The following is a 16,870-nucleotide window of genomic DNA, read 5'->3' as shown; positions in this document are numbered from 1 at the left end:
TCTTTTTTTCCTTTACATCCTCGCTCATATGGACGTGACACTGGTTTGAGTTATTACTTGAAGAAGAGGAGGAGGAGGAGGAGGAGGAGGAGGAGGAGGAGGTGAGGACAAAGAAGCAGAATTAAATTGTGAATGTTTTAAGTCTGCAAAGGAAATAGTTGAAGGAGGAGGAGCAGGAGGAGGAGGAGGAGGAGGAAAAGGAAGAAGAATACGAGGGAACGAAAAATTGGAAAGAAATTGAAAAATGTTACTATTTCACGGAACGGAACAGGAGGAAGAAGAAGAAGAAGAAGAAGATGAAGAAGAAGAAGACGAAGAAGAAGAACATCAACAACATCAACAACAACAACAACAACAACAACAACATCATCAACAACAACAAGAAACACAGAGAGAGAAACAAATAATACACATTAATAGATAGATAGATAGATAAATAGATAGACAGACAGACAATTCCTTACGTTAAATCCACCTTGAAATTATACCTTTCTCAATTGGAACTTAATTAGAGAGAGAGTCCCTGCATCTCTTTATTGTTGTCAAGGTAATTAACTCCTTAAGCACCCCATTAACCTGAAAGAAAGAACATTTCAGATATTGCAAAATTTACATATATCGGAACATTGAAAAGAGATAAAAGACAAAACAAGAGAGAGAAATAACCTGAGTCTAATTAAAGCACACACACGCAGACATACACACACACACACACACACACACACACACACACACACACACACACACACACACACACACACACACACACACACACACACACACACACACACACACACACACACACACACACACCTGATCTATCCTCTGATTAATGAAGCCACAGTTGGATCTCTCTCTCTCTCTCTCTCTCTCTCTCTCTCTCTCTCTCTCTCTCTCTCTCTCTCTCTCTCTCTCTCTCTCTCTCTCTCTCTCTCTCTCTCTCTCTCACAATGATGGACAGCCTCCCCATAGAACATTAGACAGATAATTCATTTTCTCTTGTTTAAGGATTGGGCGAAGGGTAGGGAAGAAGGGAGGGACAAAGGTTAGCCTCCTCCTCCTCTTCCTTCTCTTCCTCCTCCTCTTCCTCCTCCTCTCCTCCTCCTCATCATCATCATCTTCGTCATTATATTCCTTCAAACATACCCTAATACCTCTTTTCCTTACCCAAACTCCTTTTAAAACTACCCAACCCTCTTGCAACCTCTTTAAACATGGCCCAATATCTTTTCCATACACTGAATCCCTTTCAAATGCCTACAGATATACTCCAACACCCTTTACACACACTAAATCCTCTTCAAAACCCTTCCATTATACCCCAACACCTTTTTCGCAACCCTAACTCCCTTTAAAACTACCCAACCCTCTTGCAACCTCTTTAAACATGGCCCAATACCTTGTCCATACACTGAATCCCTTTCAAATGCCTTCAGATATTCTCCAGCACCCTTTACACACACTAAATCCTCTTCAAAGCCCCATAAACACAGTCCGACACCTTATTTTTATCCCAAAACTATGCTCACGAGACCCTTTCATCGTATCCAAACTCCTTATATATACACTCAAACCCCTTTCAATTACCTCCTTCTCACTCTAACACTCTGTACTCCCACCAAATCCCTCTTCAAACCCTTCAGACACAGGCTAACACTCTTCGATTACCTCTATATCACCCCAACACCCTATATGCGAACCCAATCCTCTTCAAACCCCTACAAACACAATCCAACACCTTATTCTTTATCCCATTACTATACACACGAACCAAAATCCCCTTACGACCCTTTCATCGCATCCAAAAACCTTATATGTACACTCAAACCCCTTTCCAATACCTCCTTCTCACTCTAACACTCTATACCCCCACCAAATCCCTTTTCAAACCCATCAAACATACCCCAAAACCTTATACACAGCCAACCCTCTTTAGATCCCTTTACTAACTGATCCACTCTCTTCAAATCCCATTATCGTACGTTAACAGCCATTTCTTACTCTCTAATCCTTTTTAAGACCTCCATCTCATCCCAACACCCTAAACATACACCCAAACCTCTTTAGATCCCTTTACTACCTGATCCACTCTCTTCAAATCCCATTATCGTACGTTAACATCCATTTCTTACTCTCTAATCCTTTTTAAGACCTACATCTCATCCCAAACCCAAACCACTTCTATAACACCTTCTCTCCTCCCCCCACAGGACGTCCCTCTCCACGTGACGATGGGAACCCTTCTGGCGGTGGCCGCGGCGAGGTATAGGCGAGTGATGACCCCAGACAAGCCACCACTCCCGCCCTTCCCCACCGTCCTCGCCACCTGGGTCCTCGGCGTCTGTATCGTGCTGCCCTACGCTTTGTACATGCACTATATTGATTTTGAGGTAAGTGAGGTTAGGTTAGGTTTGCTTAGGTTAGTTTACATGTACCTAATCCCCCTTTACTCATCCCTAATCCTCTTGAGACCCCCTTTAAATCACCCAAACACCTTTTCCCCGATCCCAACACCCTTTCAAATGTGAGGTTAGGTTAGGTTAGGACCAATCCCCCGCGCTAACACCCTTTCGTCATCCTCAATCCTCTTCAAACCTCTTCAAAACACTTCAACACCTTTTTCCCCGATCCCAACACCCTTTCAAATGTGAGATTAGATTAGGTTAGGTTAGGTTAGGTCCAATCCCCCGCGCTAACACCCTTTAGTAATTTCCAATCCTCTTCAGACCTCTTCAAAACACCCAAACACCTTTTCCCCGATCCCAACACCCCTTCAAATGTGAGATCAGGTTAGGTTAGGTCCCAATCCCCCACGTTAACACCCTTTTAGTCATTCCCAATCCTCTTCAAACCCTTTTTTAAACACCCAAACACCCTTTTCCCCGATCCCAACACCCGTCCAAATGCCTCCCTCGCACTCGAACACCCATATTTTACTCCCAGATCCTTTTAAATCTCTTTCCCTCACTCCCACACCCTATTCAAAGGCCTTCAGCTCACTCCAACACCCTACGTACACATCCAACCCTCTTTAGAACCTTTCAGACATATATAGGTGGTGGTGTTGGTGTTGGTGGAGGTGGTTTTCTGATTCTTCTTTTCCTTGTTCGTCTTGTTCTTCTTCTCGTTCTGGCTCATCTTTTGTTCTCTTCCTCTCTTATATCCTCCATTTTTCTGTGTTTTTCTTTATTTTCTTCTTCTTCGACTTTTCCTGCATTTCTCCGCTTTGTATTTTGTTTCTTTTTCCTTCCTTTCTTTCTTTACTCCTTCTCTTTTCCTTCGTCTTCTTCTGTAATCAATTTTTCTGTATTTTTCTTTCTTTCTTTCATTTCATTCTTTCTTTGTTTCTTCCTCCTCTTCCCTTTCCTCTCGTTTCTCTGCTCCGTATTACGTTTTCTTTTCCCTTTCTCTCTTCATCTCCTCCTTTTCCTTCTTCTTCTTCAGTCCCCCATTGCATCCTATCTATCTATTTATCTATTGATCTCCCTCTCTCTCATTGGCATTTTCTCTTCTTTTATACCCATGATTATCACACTCATTTTCTGCTTCGAATTATGTTTTCTTTTTCCCTCTCTCTCTTCATCTCCTCCTTTTCCTTCTTTTTCTTCAGTCCCCCATTTCACTTATCTATCCATCTATCTATCTATTTATCTCTCACTGGTATTTTCTCTTCTTTCACACCCATGATTATCACACACATTTTCTGGCGCTTCTCTAACCAAGTCTTCCGCTTTTCTGCATTAATTCAACACCCTCACCTTCTATCTCTACTTTCCTTCCCCTTTCTCATAGTCTCCCTCTCTCTCCCTGGTCGTCAAGTTCTACCATTGAGTCAGTAAGTTCCCGTCGCCTCCCACCCCTCGACGAGTCATCAATACCTGTCAAAATTACTCACCTGGTTAGCCCAATCAATGGAGTGTAGGTTGCGCCCACAGGTGTGACGGAAGGGTGACGCAGAGGAGGAGGAGGAGGAGGAGGAGTAGGGGAATCAGAGGAGAGAGGGAGAAGAAAACGAAGAGGTAGATGATGAGGAGGAAGAGGAGGAGGATGAATAGGAGGAGGAAGAAAGGAAGAGAAAGAGAAAGAGAAAGAGAAAGAGAAAGAGGAGGAGGAGGAGAAAGAGGGGAGGAGTTATTTAGAAAGAGAGAGAGAGAGAGAGAGAGAGAGAGAGAGAGGAGGAAAGATCTAGAAACAAACACACACACACACACACACACACACACACACACACACACTAGCCCTCCTGTAACGAGACCATCCGTGTGTCTGGCAGCTTCGAATAGCAAAACCACTCACATTGTTTACTCTATACGCCCCCAGGACACGAGAGAGAGAGAGAGAATAAAAAAAGAAAGGAGATTGTTGAAGTAGATTGAATGCACCTTTTAGTATTGATTTGGTGATTGTAATAGTAATAGTAGTAGTAGTAGTAGTAGTAGTAGTAGTAGTAGTAGTAGTAGTAGTAGTAGTAGTAGTAGTTTCTTTCTTTCCTTTATTTTTTTCCTCTCCTCTTCTTTATTCTCTTTGTTTTGATATTCTTTCTGTAGTTCATCTTTCTCTTTTTTTTCTGTATTTCTCTTTTTTTCTTTTATCTTTTGTTTCTGTATTTCCTCTTTAACCATTTTTCAGTTCTGTTTCTTCTTTGTTGGATTTTGTATTCCTCGGGTTTATCCTTTTTTTCTTTCTTTCTCTCTTTTTCTCTTTCTTTATTCTCTCTCTCTCTCTCTCTCTCTCTCTCTCTCTCTCTCTCTCTCTCTCTCTCTCTCTCTCTCTCTCTCTCTCTCTCTCTCTCTTTCCATCCCTAACCCAATTTTTCCTTTCTTTTCATCTTCCTTTCTTTCGTTCTCCAGTTCACCCTTGTGTTGATTTTTTATTCATGATAGATTCTTTATTTATTTATAGAATTTTAGAATATATTTTATCGTTGGTGGTGGTGGTGGTGATGGTGGTGGTGTTGTTGTTGTTGTTGGCGGTGGTCGTGGTACTAAAGGTGGTGGTGGTGGTTGTGGTGGTGGTGGTGGTGGTGGTCGTGGCACTAAAGGTGGTGGTGGTGGTGGTACTAGGGGTGTTGGTGGTGGTGGTGGGTCTTAATATAAAGGTGAAGGGAGCAATTATATAACAGTTAGTCCTAAATTACACCTACCCCATTTTTTATAGAGGCAGGAGTTGGTAGTTATAATTAGTCGCGAGTCTGGACCCCGTAGATAACTATTTGTCTCCCTTCACCCACAAAAATAATTACACACGCCTATAATCATTTAGGGGTCCATTCAACTCAATCTCTCTATTTTCTGACGTTATGTATACAGAATCTGGAGCTTGTATTGTTTTGATGTTTATTTATTTCAAGGATTGTTTGTTTTTTTGGTTTTTGATGTTTTTTTTGTTTTCATTTATTTTCTTTCTCTTTCATTTCTCTTCCTTTTTTTATCATGATTGTGTTTTTCTTGCTTTTTTTTATTATTCGTTTCTCTTCATCTCCTTCATTTCTTCTTTTTCGTTCTTTATATTTTCTTCTCTTCTCTCTCTCATTCATTTTCTCTCTTTCTTCTCTCTATTGATCTTCTTCTATCACTGCTGTATTTCTCTCTCTCTCTCTCTCTCTCTCTCTCTCTCTCTCTCTCTCTCTCTCTCTCTCTCTCTCTCTCTCTCTCTCTCTCTCTCTTTTTTTTTTTTTTTATTTAAACGTGTTCAGTACATTAGTACATGGCAGTATTATTTGTCTATGCTAAAGTTCCCCCGACCGTTGGGGAGCTATTTAAAAGCTTCTGCCGATTATATTATACAATTATTATACAATATATTATACAATTATATATATACATATTTACGGTAGGTGTAGGAGTAGCCACCTGTGGGACGCAACCTTCATCTGCTGAGTGGACAGTTGTGTCACATCCACATCAGCAGTGAGGTTGTTCCACCACACTACCGCTGCGATGGAGAAGGCACGTTGGTGGGTGCTGGAGCGGGCCATTGGCACTTCCAGGAGGGAGGCGTTGCTCAGCACCGTTCTCGTGCTGCGCTCAGACCTCCTCCAGGTAGCCCTCAGGTCCGTCAGGTGGGGCACTAGGCCCACTTGTGCCTTGTAGCACCGTCAGGGCAGCGACGCGGCGACGGTGCTCCAGGCTATTCAGCTGGTTCGTGGCTGGTCTTGCCCTTCCTTCGTGTGGGTGTTGTTGTTGTTGTAGTCGCTGTGTCTCCCACTGGCTCGGTCGATGGTGCTGGGTGCCGTTGATGAGGCGTTCAGCCCTCCTCTGCACCTTGTCTAGCAGGTTGAGGTGGCAGCGGGCGCTGGCCATCCAGGTGAGCGGTGCATACTCCATCACTGGACGGACTTGTGCCTTAGAGAGGGTGTTCAGGCCTTCAGCATCGAGGAGGTTCTTCATGCGGCGCAGGAGGTTCACCTTCTGGGAGGCTTTTTGCGCCACCCTTTCAAGGTGACGGTCAAACCGCAGCTGGGAGTCCACCTCCACGCCCAGGATGTCGACGCTGGACTGCAGAGGGATGGTGTCATTCACGAATCTCAGTCTGCCGTGGAGTTGCCTCGCGTCCTCCCGAGAACGTGATATTACCATGGCCTGGGTTTTGTCAGGGGCAAACCTGACTTGCCACCTCTTTCCCCAGGCCATTATGTCTGCCAACTGTCTGTTGACGGACTCTATCACGTCCTGGGCTTCCTCCCTCTTGTATGTTCTGGAGAGGGTGCAGTCGTCGGCGTAAGCGCTTGCTGCCGGGATGGTTTGCAGGAGGTCGTTAAAGTATATGTTCCACAGAATAGGTCCAAGGACGGACCCCTGTGGAACGGAGGCCTCCACCGGGAAGCTGGTCGAGGTCTCTCTCTCTCTCTCTCTCTCTCTCTCTCTCTCTCTCTCTCTGTTTCCCCATTTCGTAAGTTAGCAGACAGTTGGTAAGTCGAATTAGCTGATCTTCTTTAAATTTAGTAACCCCTCTGTTTCCTAATCTATCTATACTGCTATCTATCTATCTGTCTATCTATTTATCTATCTATCTATCTATTTCCACAGGTGTTTCTGGGCCCTCAGTTTGCAGGCGTCGGCATCTGCACCGTGAATTTAGAAGATGATGTCACCGAGTACATTCACTGCCTCTTCATCATTCTGTGAGTATAAAGCTTTCACTGTCTTCATCCTTCCTTTCCTTTCCTTTTACTTCTGTCTCTGTTCTCCTTCCCTTCCTCATACCTCCACGAACCTCTTTTCCTGTCTCATGTCTCTTGGTTATCATCTATTTACAATTCTCTCCCTTTCTTTCATTTTACACTTTCTTCTCTCAGTACTGTCTCTCTTTCTGGTACTGATGTGTGTGTGTGTGTGTGTGTGTGTGTGTGTGTGTGTGTGTGTGTGTGTGTGTGTGTGTGTGTGTTTCTATGTGTGTGTGTATTTGGATAGGAAAATCGGATATGTAGGACTCAAGGGGGCTTTCAAAACCTCTGCGGACATGCATTTCATTACCTTGGCCCTCAGCCTTCACTCCTGCTGATAGGCAGGGCTGAAAAAACTCTACACTATTGTGTACGATTTTTTCGTACCTATTCCTGAACTACACGATAATAATAATAATAATAATAATAATAATAATAATAATAATGATAATAAACAACCTCCACTGCCTTATACATATATTGTTTGACACAAGCTTAATCGTAAAAAGAGTATAATTTGAGAGAGAGAGAGAGAGAAGGGGAGAAATATATTTACAAACCTTTCCTCTTCCCATTCCTCCTCCTCCTCCTCCTCCTCCTCTTCACTCACGATATACTTAGAACACTTCAATCCTTCTGTAACTTGATCTTCTTCTCTTCTTCCTCTTCCTCCTCCTCTTCCTCCTCCTCCTCCTCCTGTTTTTCCCCCTCCAATTCCTCATTCGTCGTCTTTTCGTTTCTCCTATTTGTAAGCTGATCTCTTCCTCCCTTCCTCTTCCTCTTCCTCCTCCTCCTCCTTCTCCTCCTCCTCCTCCTCCTCCTCCTCTTCTTCCTTCTCTTCGCTGCCACAAATTCATCAACGTGTTTAACTCTTCTTTATCTCTCTCTCTCTTTATGATCTTCCCTCCTCCTCCTCCTCCTCCTCCTCCTCCTCCTCCTCCTCCATTCCTCTCTCTCTCTCTCTCCTCTCTCTTTTCTCTTTTCTTTTCTATGTCTCTTTCGCCTCTTCCCTCCTCCTCCTCCTCTCTCTCTCTCTCTCTCTCTCTCTCTCTCTCTCTCTCTCTCTCTCTCTCTCTCTCTCTCTCTCTCTCTCTCTCTCTCTCTCTCTCTCTCTCTCTCTCTCTCTCTCTCTCTCTCTCTCTCTCTCTCTCTCTCTCTCTCTCTCTCTCTCTCTCTCTCTCTCTCTCTCTCTCTCTCTCTCTCTCTCTCTCTCTCTCTCTCTCTCTCTCTCTCTCTCTCTCTCTCTCTCTCTCTCTCTCTCCCTTCTGCCCATTATCGTCCTTCTCAGTCAAGATTACACATTTCTTTTATTTCACTCCTCCTCCTCCTCCTCCTCCTCCTCCCTCCTCCTCCTCCTTCCTCCTTCCTTCTCCCTCCCTCCCTCCTCCTCCTCCTCTTCCCTCATAATAATAACGAAGGATTTGTCTAATTTATGTCCCCAATTAAAACTTTAGCGGTGTACAAATTTTCAAAGGCCTCCTCCCCCCATTCTCTCTCTCTCTCTCTCTCTCTCTCTCTCTCTATCTATCTATTCATTCATCTATCTATCTATGTTACATATTATTATACACACATATTATTATTATTATTATTATTATTATTATTATTATTATTATTATTATTATTATTATTATTATTATTATTATTTATTGACAAAAAACGAAATAGAAATAAATAAAAGTTGTCCAACATATTTTCAAACATTTCCGAGTATAAATATCCTCTTCCTCCTCCTCCTCCTCCTCCTCCTCCTTCTCCTCTTCCTCCTCCTCCTCCTCCTCCTCCTCCTCCTCCTCCTCCTCCTCCTCTGAATCGGATAAAGTTGTTGTTGTGTGCTCGTTTTAAATTGAAACACACACACACACACACACACACACACACACACACACACACACACACACACACACACACACACACACACACACACACACACACACACGACAGCTTTTGTGTGCCTCCATCAAGAATCAAAACAGCTTACTCTCTCTCTCTCTCTCTCTCTCTCTCTCTCTCTCTCTCTCTCTGTCTATTTTTTCTCTTCCTTTTTTTCCTTCTTTCTTTCTTTCTTTCTTTCTTTCTTTCTTTCTTTCTTTCTTTCTTTTACTTTCTTTCTTTCTTTCTTTTATTTATTTGCTTTTTTTGTTTCCTTTGCTCCAGTTTCTTCTCTTCCTCCTCTTCCTTCTTTTCTCTTCCTCTTCCTTTTTCTCCTTCTCCTCCTCCTCCTCCTCCTCCTCCTCCTCCTCCTCCTCCTCCTTCTTAAATCTAATATCGACTGGTTTATCCTCCTCCTAACTCGCTTCTTCCTCCTCCTCCTTCCTCCTCCTCCTCCTCCTCTTCTTCCTCCTCTTCTTTCTCCTCCTCCTCCTCTAAACCCATTATTTCACGTTTCTTTAACTAATTTCTCAACTTTTCCTTACCGCACTTCTTACTTGAACTACTTCTGTATGTCCATTGCTATAGACGTTTGGCGGATTTTGAATGTACAGGGCTATTTACCCCCACCCCAGTATTTCTTCGAGTCCTGACACCCACCTTCTTATCCACCCCTGTCATTCCTAACTCTATATCCAACCCACGAGTCTCTTTTTCCCCCATCACTACCCCCCAACCATTATTCCTATTCGTCTCCAGGAGTGAAAAACGGTGATCTCTTAATGCCACTACACTGTTGGGCTTGCTATCCTCTCCCTCTCACTTTTTCCCTCCGCTCCACATTTTTTTTCACATTTTTATCCACATTAATTTTTCCACATTTTTTCCACATTTCTTCCTCTCCCCATTTTCTCCCTCCCCACTAATAGCACATTATTCCTATTCCCTCCCTCCACAGTGATTTAGGACAAATGCTAGACACCTCCACTCCCTACTGACATGCTGCCTCCCCCTCATCTCCACTCTCCTCCTTCCTTTTACTTACCCTTTTCAATACCCCCCCCCCTAGGGTCGCTTCCATTTCCATTCATGTTTGATGAGGAACTCACAACCTCTTTCAGGGCATGGGCTTCTTACGCTCTCTCTCTCATCTCTCTCTCTACTCTCTCTCATCTCCTTAAACCCATCTTCACACACACACACACACACACTACACACACACACACACGTCATCAATAATAACACATACTATCAATAACAGCACTGTGAGCGTGAAACCTTTAAACTTTTCCAGTAACGCAGAACAAGACTCACACAGGCCAAAATTTATTCTTCGACCTATATATATTTTAGTAAAAGCCATTTTCTTTTGAGATCGCATCTCGGGTCCATTGTCTATCGACATGTTAAGGAACATGGGAAAGAATTACATGCATAATTCTTCTATAATCTCTTTTTTTCCTTTTCCTGGTTTTAAGTAGCTCCAGAGTTATGGTGATGGGAACACGTGATTATACAAAGAATTTACTGCACAAATAAAGAAGAAAATAAAAGGTCATGCACATCGTTTAATTCACTCTTTCACTGTGTGCACCCACTGCTGTGTTCGTGTGTGTGTGTCAGCTCCGTGTGTGTGTGTGTGTGTCAGTGTGTGTGTGTGTGTTTCAGGCTTTTAATGACATCCCTTGTTCAAGTGACCTACCTCACTCACCACCAACTCATTCACTCACGTTTTCACCACCACTCAGCTCACTAATTCCATTATCTCTAACCCACTCCACCACGGCTCCACCATCCTCACCACCACTTTTCATCACCCACCACCACTCACTCACCGGTTCCTTTTTACCACCAATCTTATCTCAACCTCACGTTTTCAGCCCACCATTTTCACCACCTCACCACTTTTTCAACTCATTCACCACCACCACCACTCACCTCACTAATCTTATCGTCCCTTTCACCACCACTTTTTCACTTTCAGCTCACGTTTTCAGCTCACGTTTTCACACTCACTTTTTCAGCTCCACCACACTTTCACTCACTCACTCACCCACCACCACCAACTACAATCTCTAACTCACCTCACTCATTCACTCACTCATTCACTTCACTCACTCACTTTTCAGCTCCAGTTTTCAGTTCCGTTTTCAGCTCACTTACTAATTACTCACCACTTCATCTATTTCATAATCCACAATATCTATGTACTGCCTCTTACTATCCCTTTCTATGGTATATTAACGGTATCAAACTATTGTTGTGCAAAGCTATAGAAATGCAGATATACAAAAATTTTCAGTATCACTACTGATCTGAACTATTTATTGGTATTCATACGTTATACTCTTCATCCCTTTAATAATATATCGAAGATTTATTTATTTATTTGCTTTCAGATCTTCAACGTTTTTAGCTCCCTCATCCTTTTATTAATTCAAATATCTGACGACAGATTATATTTTGTACTCCTCATATCGTCTCTTTCATTCATTTATTTGCGTTCCCCTTAATTAATCCGCGACTCGTACATACCAAGTGGCAGGAGAAGCGCAGCAAACACGATTGTCAGTCATCGTCACCAATTTCCCTTCCTTTTTAAAGTCCTGTTTTCAATACCCCTTCACTGGGGCTTCCCAGTTCAAATATATCAAAGACGCTTCCATCGTTCATTTCTTACTATTCGGCCTGCATCCTTTTTCTGCATTACGACGGCATCAAGCTTCTATACATCAATGCATCATTTATACATTTCACAGCATGGCCTATAATATTTCATCCACAGTTTATACTTTAGCGCAACTTCCTTTTCAGTGATTCAGTACGCGTGCTGCCTAGCTACGAATCGGCGGGCACGGCATTTTAATTCGCCCTGCAATCGGCTCATCCCTTTCTGACCTTTAAGTAGGCACCTTTCAACCTTCTTGAGGTAGATCCTTCTGATTATGTCAGCACTGGAAAACCCTGCGTCTCGAAATGGGCTCTTCCTTCCACAGGCTTTGAACATCTTGAAGGATTTAACTTACTATTTAAACCGCTGGCGGTAGCCACTGCATTGTTTATATATGCTCACCGACCGTTTTATATAGCACTGCACCGTTTTATATAGCACTGCATCGTTTTATAGCACTGCATCGTTTGTCATATATACACTGCATCGTTTTATATAGCACTGCACGCTATTGATATAGCATCCGCATTCAAGTTTATGTGATTCACTGTAGTCGTCTTTGTATAGCACTGTATCGAGTTTTGTATAGTATCGCATCGTTGAAATTATATAGCGTCAGCTGTATCGTTGAGTTATATAGCACTGCATTCGCTTTATATAGCATTCTGCATCGTTTTGTATAGCACTGTATTTTTGCTAGCACCGTATCGTTGATTGGTGATTCAGCACTGCATCGTTTGTATAGCACTGCATCGCCTTTGTATAGCACTGCATCGCTTTTATATGGCACCGCACGTTTTTATATAGCACTGTATCGTTTTTGGTATATAACTGCATCGATTTTATATAGCACTGTATCGTTTTGTATAGTAATCGCATCGTTTCTCCATATAGCACTGTATCGTTTTGTCTTCTCTTGTTTTATAGCACTGCATCGTTTTATATTTTCTGCATCGCATTTTATAGCACTGCATCGTTTTGTATAGCACTGCATCGTTTTATATATGGCACTTTGCATTCGTTTTGTATAGCACCGCAAAATCCGTCCTTTATATGGCACCGTATCGTTTTATATGGCACTGCATCGTTTTGTATGTACTGCATCGTTTTGACGCGACTGCACGTTTTATATGGCACTGCACCCATACTGGCACTGCATCGTTTTGTATATAGCACCGGTATCGTTTTTATATGTGCACTGCATCGTGTGTGTGTATAGACTGCATCGTGTTTTAGTTTGGCACTGCATCGCTTTTGTATTCACTGCATCGTTTTAATATTACTGCATCGTTTTATAAGTGGCACCGTATCGTTTTTATATGGCACTGCATCGTTTTATATGGCACTGCATCGTTTCTTATATGGTACTGCATCGTTTTATATGGCACTGCAGTATCGTTCTTATATGTGTCTGCATCCTTTTATATGGCACCGTCATCGTTTCATATGGCACTGCATCGTTTTATATGGCACGTATCGTTTTATATCCGTCCATAATTGATCGTTTTGTATAGCTATCTCTATCCTTCTACTACAACCACTACTACCACCACCACCACCACCACCAACAACAACAACAACAACAACAACAAAACCAATATCGGATAAACCACACGGGATATAATTGGGTCCAAAATTGATATCTTCGGGTTTTGAAATGGAACTATTACGTCTATTACTACTTCTACTATTTCTACTACTACTACTACTACTACTACTACTACTACTACTACTACTACTACAAATTCAAATTCTTTTTTATACATTACGTTTTCTTTATTTTTAGGGATAATTCGTGTATTTTTTGGGCGTTAGGAAAATTTCATAGATAGATAGATAGACATACAGATAGATACACACACACACACACACACACACACACACACACACACACACACACACACACACACACACACACACACACACACACACACACACACACACACACACACACACACACACACACACACACACACACACACACACACACACACACACACTTTATGGCCTCGTTTAATTATGTTTTAGTATATTTTGGCGCCATTAAGTCATTTATGGAGATAGGGAAGAGAAGGAGGAGGAGGAGGAGGAGGAGGAGGAAGGTGTTGAAAAGGTGGTCATTTATTTTTATTATCTACTTCACCTCCTCCTTATCTTCCTCCTCCTCCTCCTCCTCCTCTTTCTTCCTCTTCCTCTTCTTCTTCTTCTTCTTCTTCTTCTTCTTCTTCCTCTTCTTGTTATTCTTTTTCTTTGATCTGGTTCTTTTTCTCATTCTTCTTGTTCTTCTTCTTCTTCTTCTTCTTCTTCTTCTTCTCCTTTTTCATATTTCTTTTTATTCTTCTTCCTCCTCCTCGCCTCTTTTTCCGGTTTCCTCCTCCTCCTCCTCCTCCTCCTCCATCATGAGCATAAATTCTTCCTCCTTGTGTTGAATATTTCTTCTTTTTTATCGTTCATTATCGCCACCTGTTCTCTCTCTCTCTCTCTCTCTCTCTCTCTCTCTCTCTCTCTCTCTCTCTCTCTCTCTCTCTCTCTCTCTCTCTATCTATCTATCTATCTATCTATATGTCTGTCTTTGTTTCTCTCGCACGTTCTCGAAATTAGTTTCTTTTTTTTTTTCTTTCTTCCATTTTCTTTATTGCATCTCTCCCTCTTCTCTTTTTCGTTCTTTTAATCTCTCTCTTTCTTTTTCTTTTTCTTTACTCTCTCTCTCTCTCTCTCTCTCTCTCTCTCTCTCTCTCTCTCTCTCTCTCTCTCTCTCTCTCTCTCTCGTCTTTGGTTTTGTTGTTGTTGTTGTTGTTGTTGTTGTTGTTGTTGTTGTTGTTGTTTTCTTCTTCTTCTTCTTCTACTTCTTCTTCTTCTTCTTCCTCTTCTTCATCATCATCTTACAAGTATTATTTTTTCTTCTTTTTCAAATTCTTCTCCTTCATTTTCTCCTACTTTTTCTTCCTCCTCCTCCTCCTCCTCCTCCTGCTCTCTCGTTCTTCCTCTTCTCCTCTTGCTCTTCCCCTTCTTCTTCCTCTTCTCCTCCTTCTCCTCCTCCTCTCTCGTTCTTCCTCTTCTCCTCCTCCTCCTCTCTCGTTCTTCATCTTCTCCTACTCCTCCTCTCTCGTTCTTCCTCTTCTCTTCCTCTTCCCCTTCTTCCTCTCCACCTCCTCATCTTCCTCCACCACCACCACCACCATCACCAACACCTCTCCCTCTCTCTTCCCCCAACAGACTCGTTAAGAACATGATCGACGAAACGGAGCAGAACGCGGCCCACTTCGACCTCGCCTTCGTCACTGCGGTGTGGGTCGCCTTCCTGCCCACCATCACCACGCCCGCCCTCTACACCGCCTGGAGGATGGGCAGGTGAGGAAGGGAGCTGATGGAAAGGGGAAGGAGGAGGAGGAAAGGGGGGAGTTGAGGGGTAGAAGATGAGGGTAAGGAAAGGATAGAAGAAGGGAAGGGAAGAAGGGATGTAAGGGAAGGAAGAAGGGATGTAAGGGAAGGAAGAAGAGGCGGAGGAGGAAGGTGAAGAAGGAAGAAGAGATAACACAAGATAAAGAAGATAGGAGATGAAAAGAGGATGATAAATAAAGGGAGATAGAGAAGAATTAGAGAGAGAGAGAGAGAGAGAGAGAGAGAGAGAGAGAGAGGCTGAGAGAGGAGAGGAGGAGGAGGGAGGAAGGAGGAGGAGGAAGGAGGAGGAGGAGGCGGAGGAGGGGAAGAAATGTTTAATAAAAGGGAGATGATGGAAAGGGAGATGAAGGGGGGGAAGAGAGAGAGAGAGAGAGAGAGAGAATCATTCGTATCCATCACTCCCTCTTCTCTCTCTCTCTCTCTCTCTCTCTCTCTCTCTCTCTCTCTCTCTCTCTCGCCTATCTCACGTTTTCCTTTCTCTCTTATCTTCGTCTCGCTTCCTTGCTCTCTTTCTCTCTCTTATTGTCTCTCTCTCTCTCTCTCTCTCTCTCTCTCTCTCTCTCTCTCTCTCTCTCTCTCTCTCTCTCCCTCTCTCTCTCCCTCACAGCCCCTTCAAAAATCGTCTCATCTCACACCTTCGCCCCTGTCCGTGGGAGAGGAGGCAGCGGTACCCTCCGACACCCACCCACGAGATGCCGCCCATGTTCAACTCCGCCCATCCCGCCCACGCCAACCACGCCCACGCCGCCCACCGCCTATCCCTCCAGCACTCCCTTCTCCCCCCGTCTCCACGCCCGCACCACGCCCACGCCCATCCCTCTAGCAGCCACGCACTCAGAAAGGATTTGGTTCTTCATCGCCAGCAGCAGTTTCCCGTTGAGCGAGTGTCCTTTAGCTCCTGAGGGTGTGGTTGAAGGGGGTTGGATTGCGTTAAAAGGGGTTGAGTAGTAAGAAAAGGGATTGGGAGGGATTGGAGTGGGATTAGGAGAGGTGCAAAGGGATTGGGTAGCGCGGAGTGGGGTGTTGAGGAGCAAGGAGTAGGGTTGAGGAAGATGGAAAGGGAATGACGGAGATGGAGTGGGATTAAGCTGTTTCTGAAAGGGATTAGGAGAGTTAGAGTGGGATTGAGCTATTTTTAAGTGGAATGAAGAAGGATCGAGTGGGATTGAGATAGAGTGAGTGGGATTAAACTACTTTAGAGTGAAATAGAGTGGGATTAACCTATTTTTTTTAGTGGAATTGAATGCTTTGAAGTGTAATAGAGTGGGATTGAGAAAAAGTGAGAGGGATTAACCTATTTTTGAGAGGAACTGAATGCTTTGAAGTGTAACAGAGTGGGATTGAGAGAAAAAGTAAGAGGGATTAACCTATTTCTGAGAGGAATTGAATGGGATAAGGCGATTTCTAAGAGAGATTGAGTTAGACTGAAGGGAATCGAGTGTAACTAAGATTGAGTTCCTTTTGCGTGAATTTGAGTGTACCCTTGTGTGTGTGTGTGTGTGTGTGTGTGTGTGTGTGTGTGTGTGTGTGTGTTAAAAAAAAGTATGTATATTATTAACCTCATACACATATATATATACACGGCCTTTGTCGATACAGTATATGATAGTAGTAAGCATAGTAATAATAGTTGTTATAATAGTTGTTGTTTTAATAGTATTTACGATAACGACATGGACGATTATAATACTAAGAAGAAGAAAAAAAAGAAGAAGAAGAAGAAGAAGAAGAAGAAAATACTGATGATAAAACAAGAAGAA

The 16,870-nt window shown here is 43.0% G+C and overlaps 1 protein-coding gene across 1 annotated transcript in view; it reads left to right on the top strand.

Annotated features, from left to right (window-relative positions):
* The window catches only part of LOC127005273 (cholecystokinin receptor type A-like), a 29,611-nt gene extending 14,548 nt beyond the window's left edge, over positions 1-15,063 (top strand). The window contains exons 2-4 of the mRNA XM_050874067.1: positions 2,211-2,390; positions 7,029-7,123; positions 14,925-15,063. Of these exons, the coding sequence (XP_050730024.1) occupies positions 2,211-2,390; positions 7,029-7,123; positions 14,925-15,063 (414 nt within the window). The remainder of the gene's footprint in view (positions 1-2,210; positions 2,391-7,028; positions 7,124-14,924) is intronic.
* The last annotated feature ends 1,807 nt before the right edge of the window (positions 15,064-16,870 follow it).

Source organism: Eriocheir sinensis, chromosome 29 (genome assembly GCF_024679095.1).
Source record: "Eriocheir sinensis breed Jianghai 21 chromosome 29, ASM2467909v1, whole genome shotgun sequence".
NCBI classification, from domain to species: domain Eukaryota; kingdom Metazoa; phylum Arthropoda; class Malacostraca; order Decapoda; family Varunidae; genus Eriocheir; species Eriocheir sinensis.
Note: the sequence above shows the minus strand (reverse complement) of the source record. Positions and strands in the feature narration are given on the sequence as shown.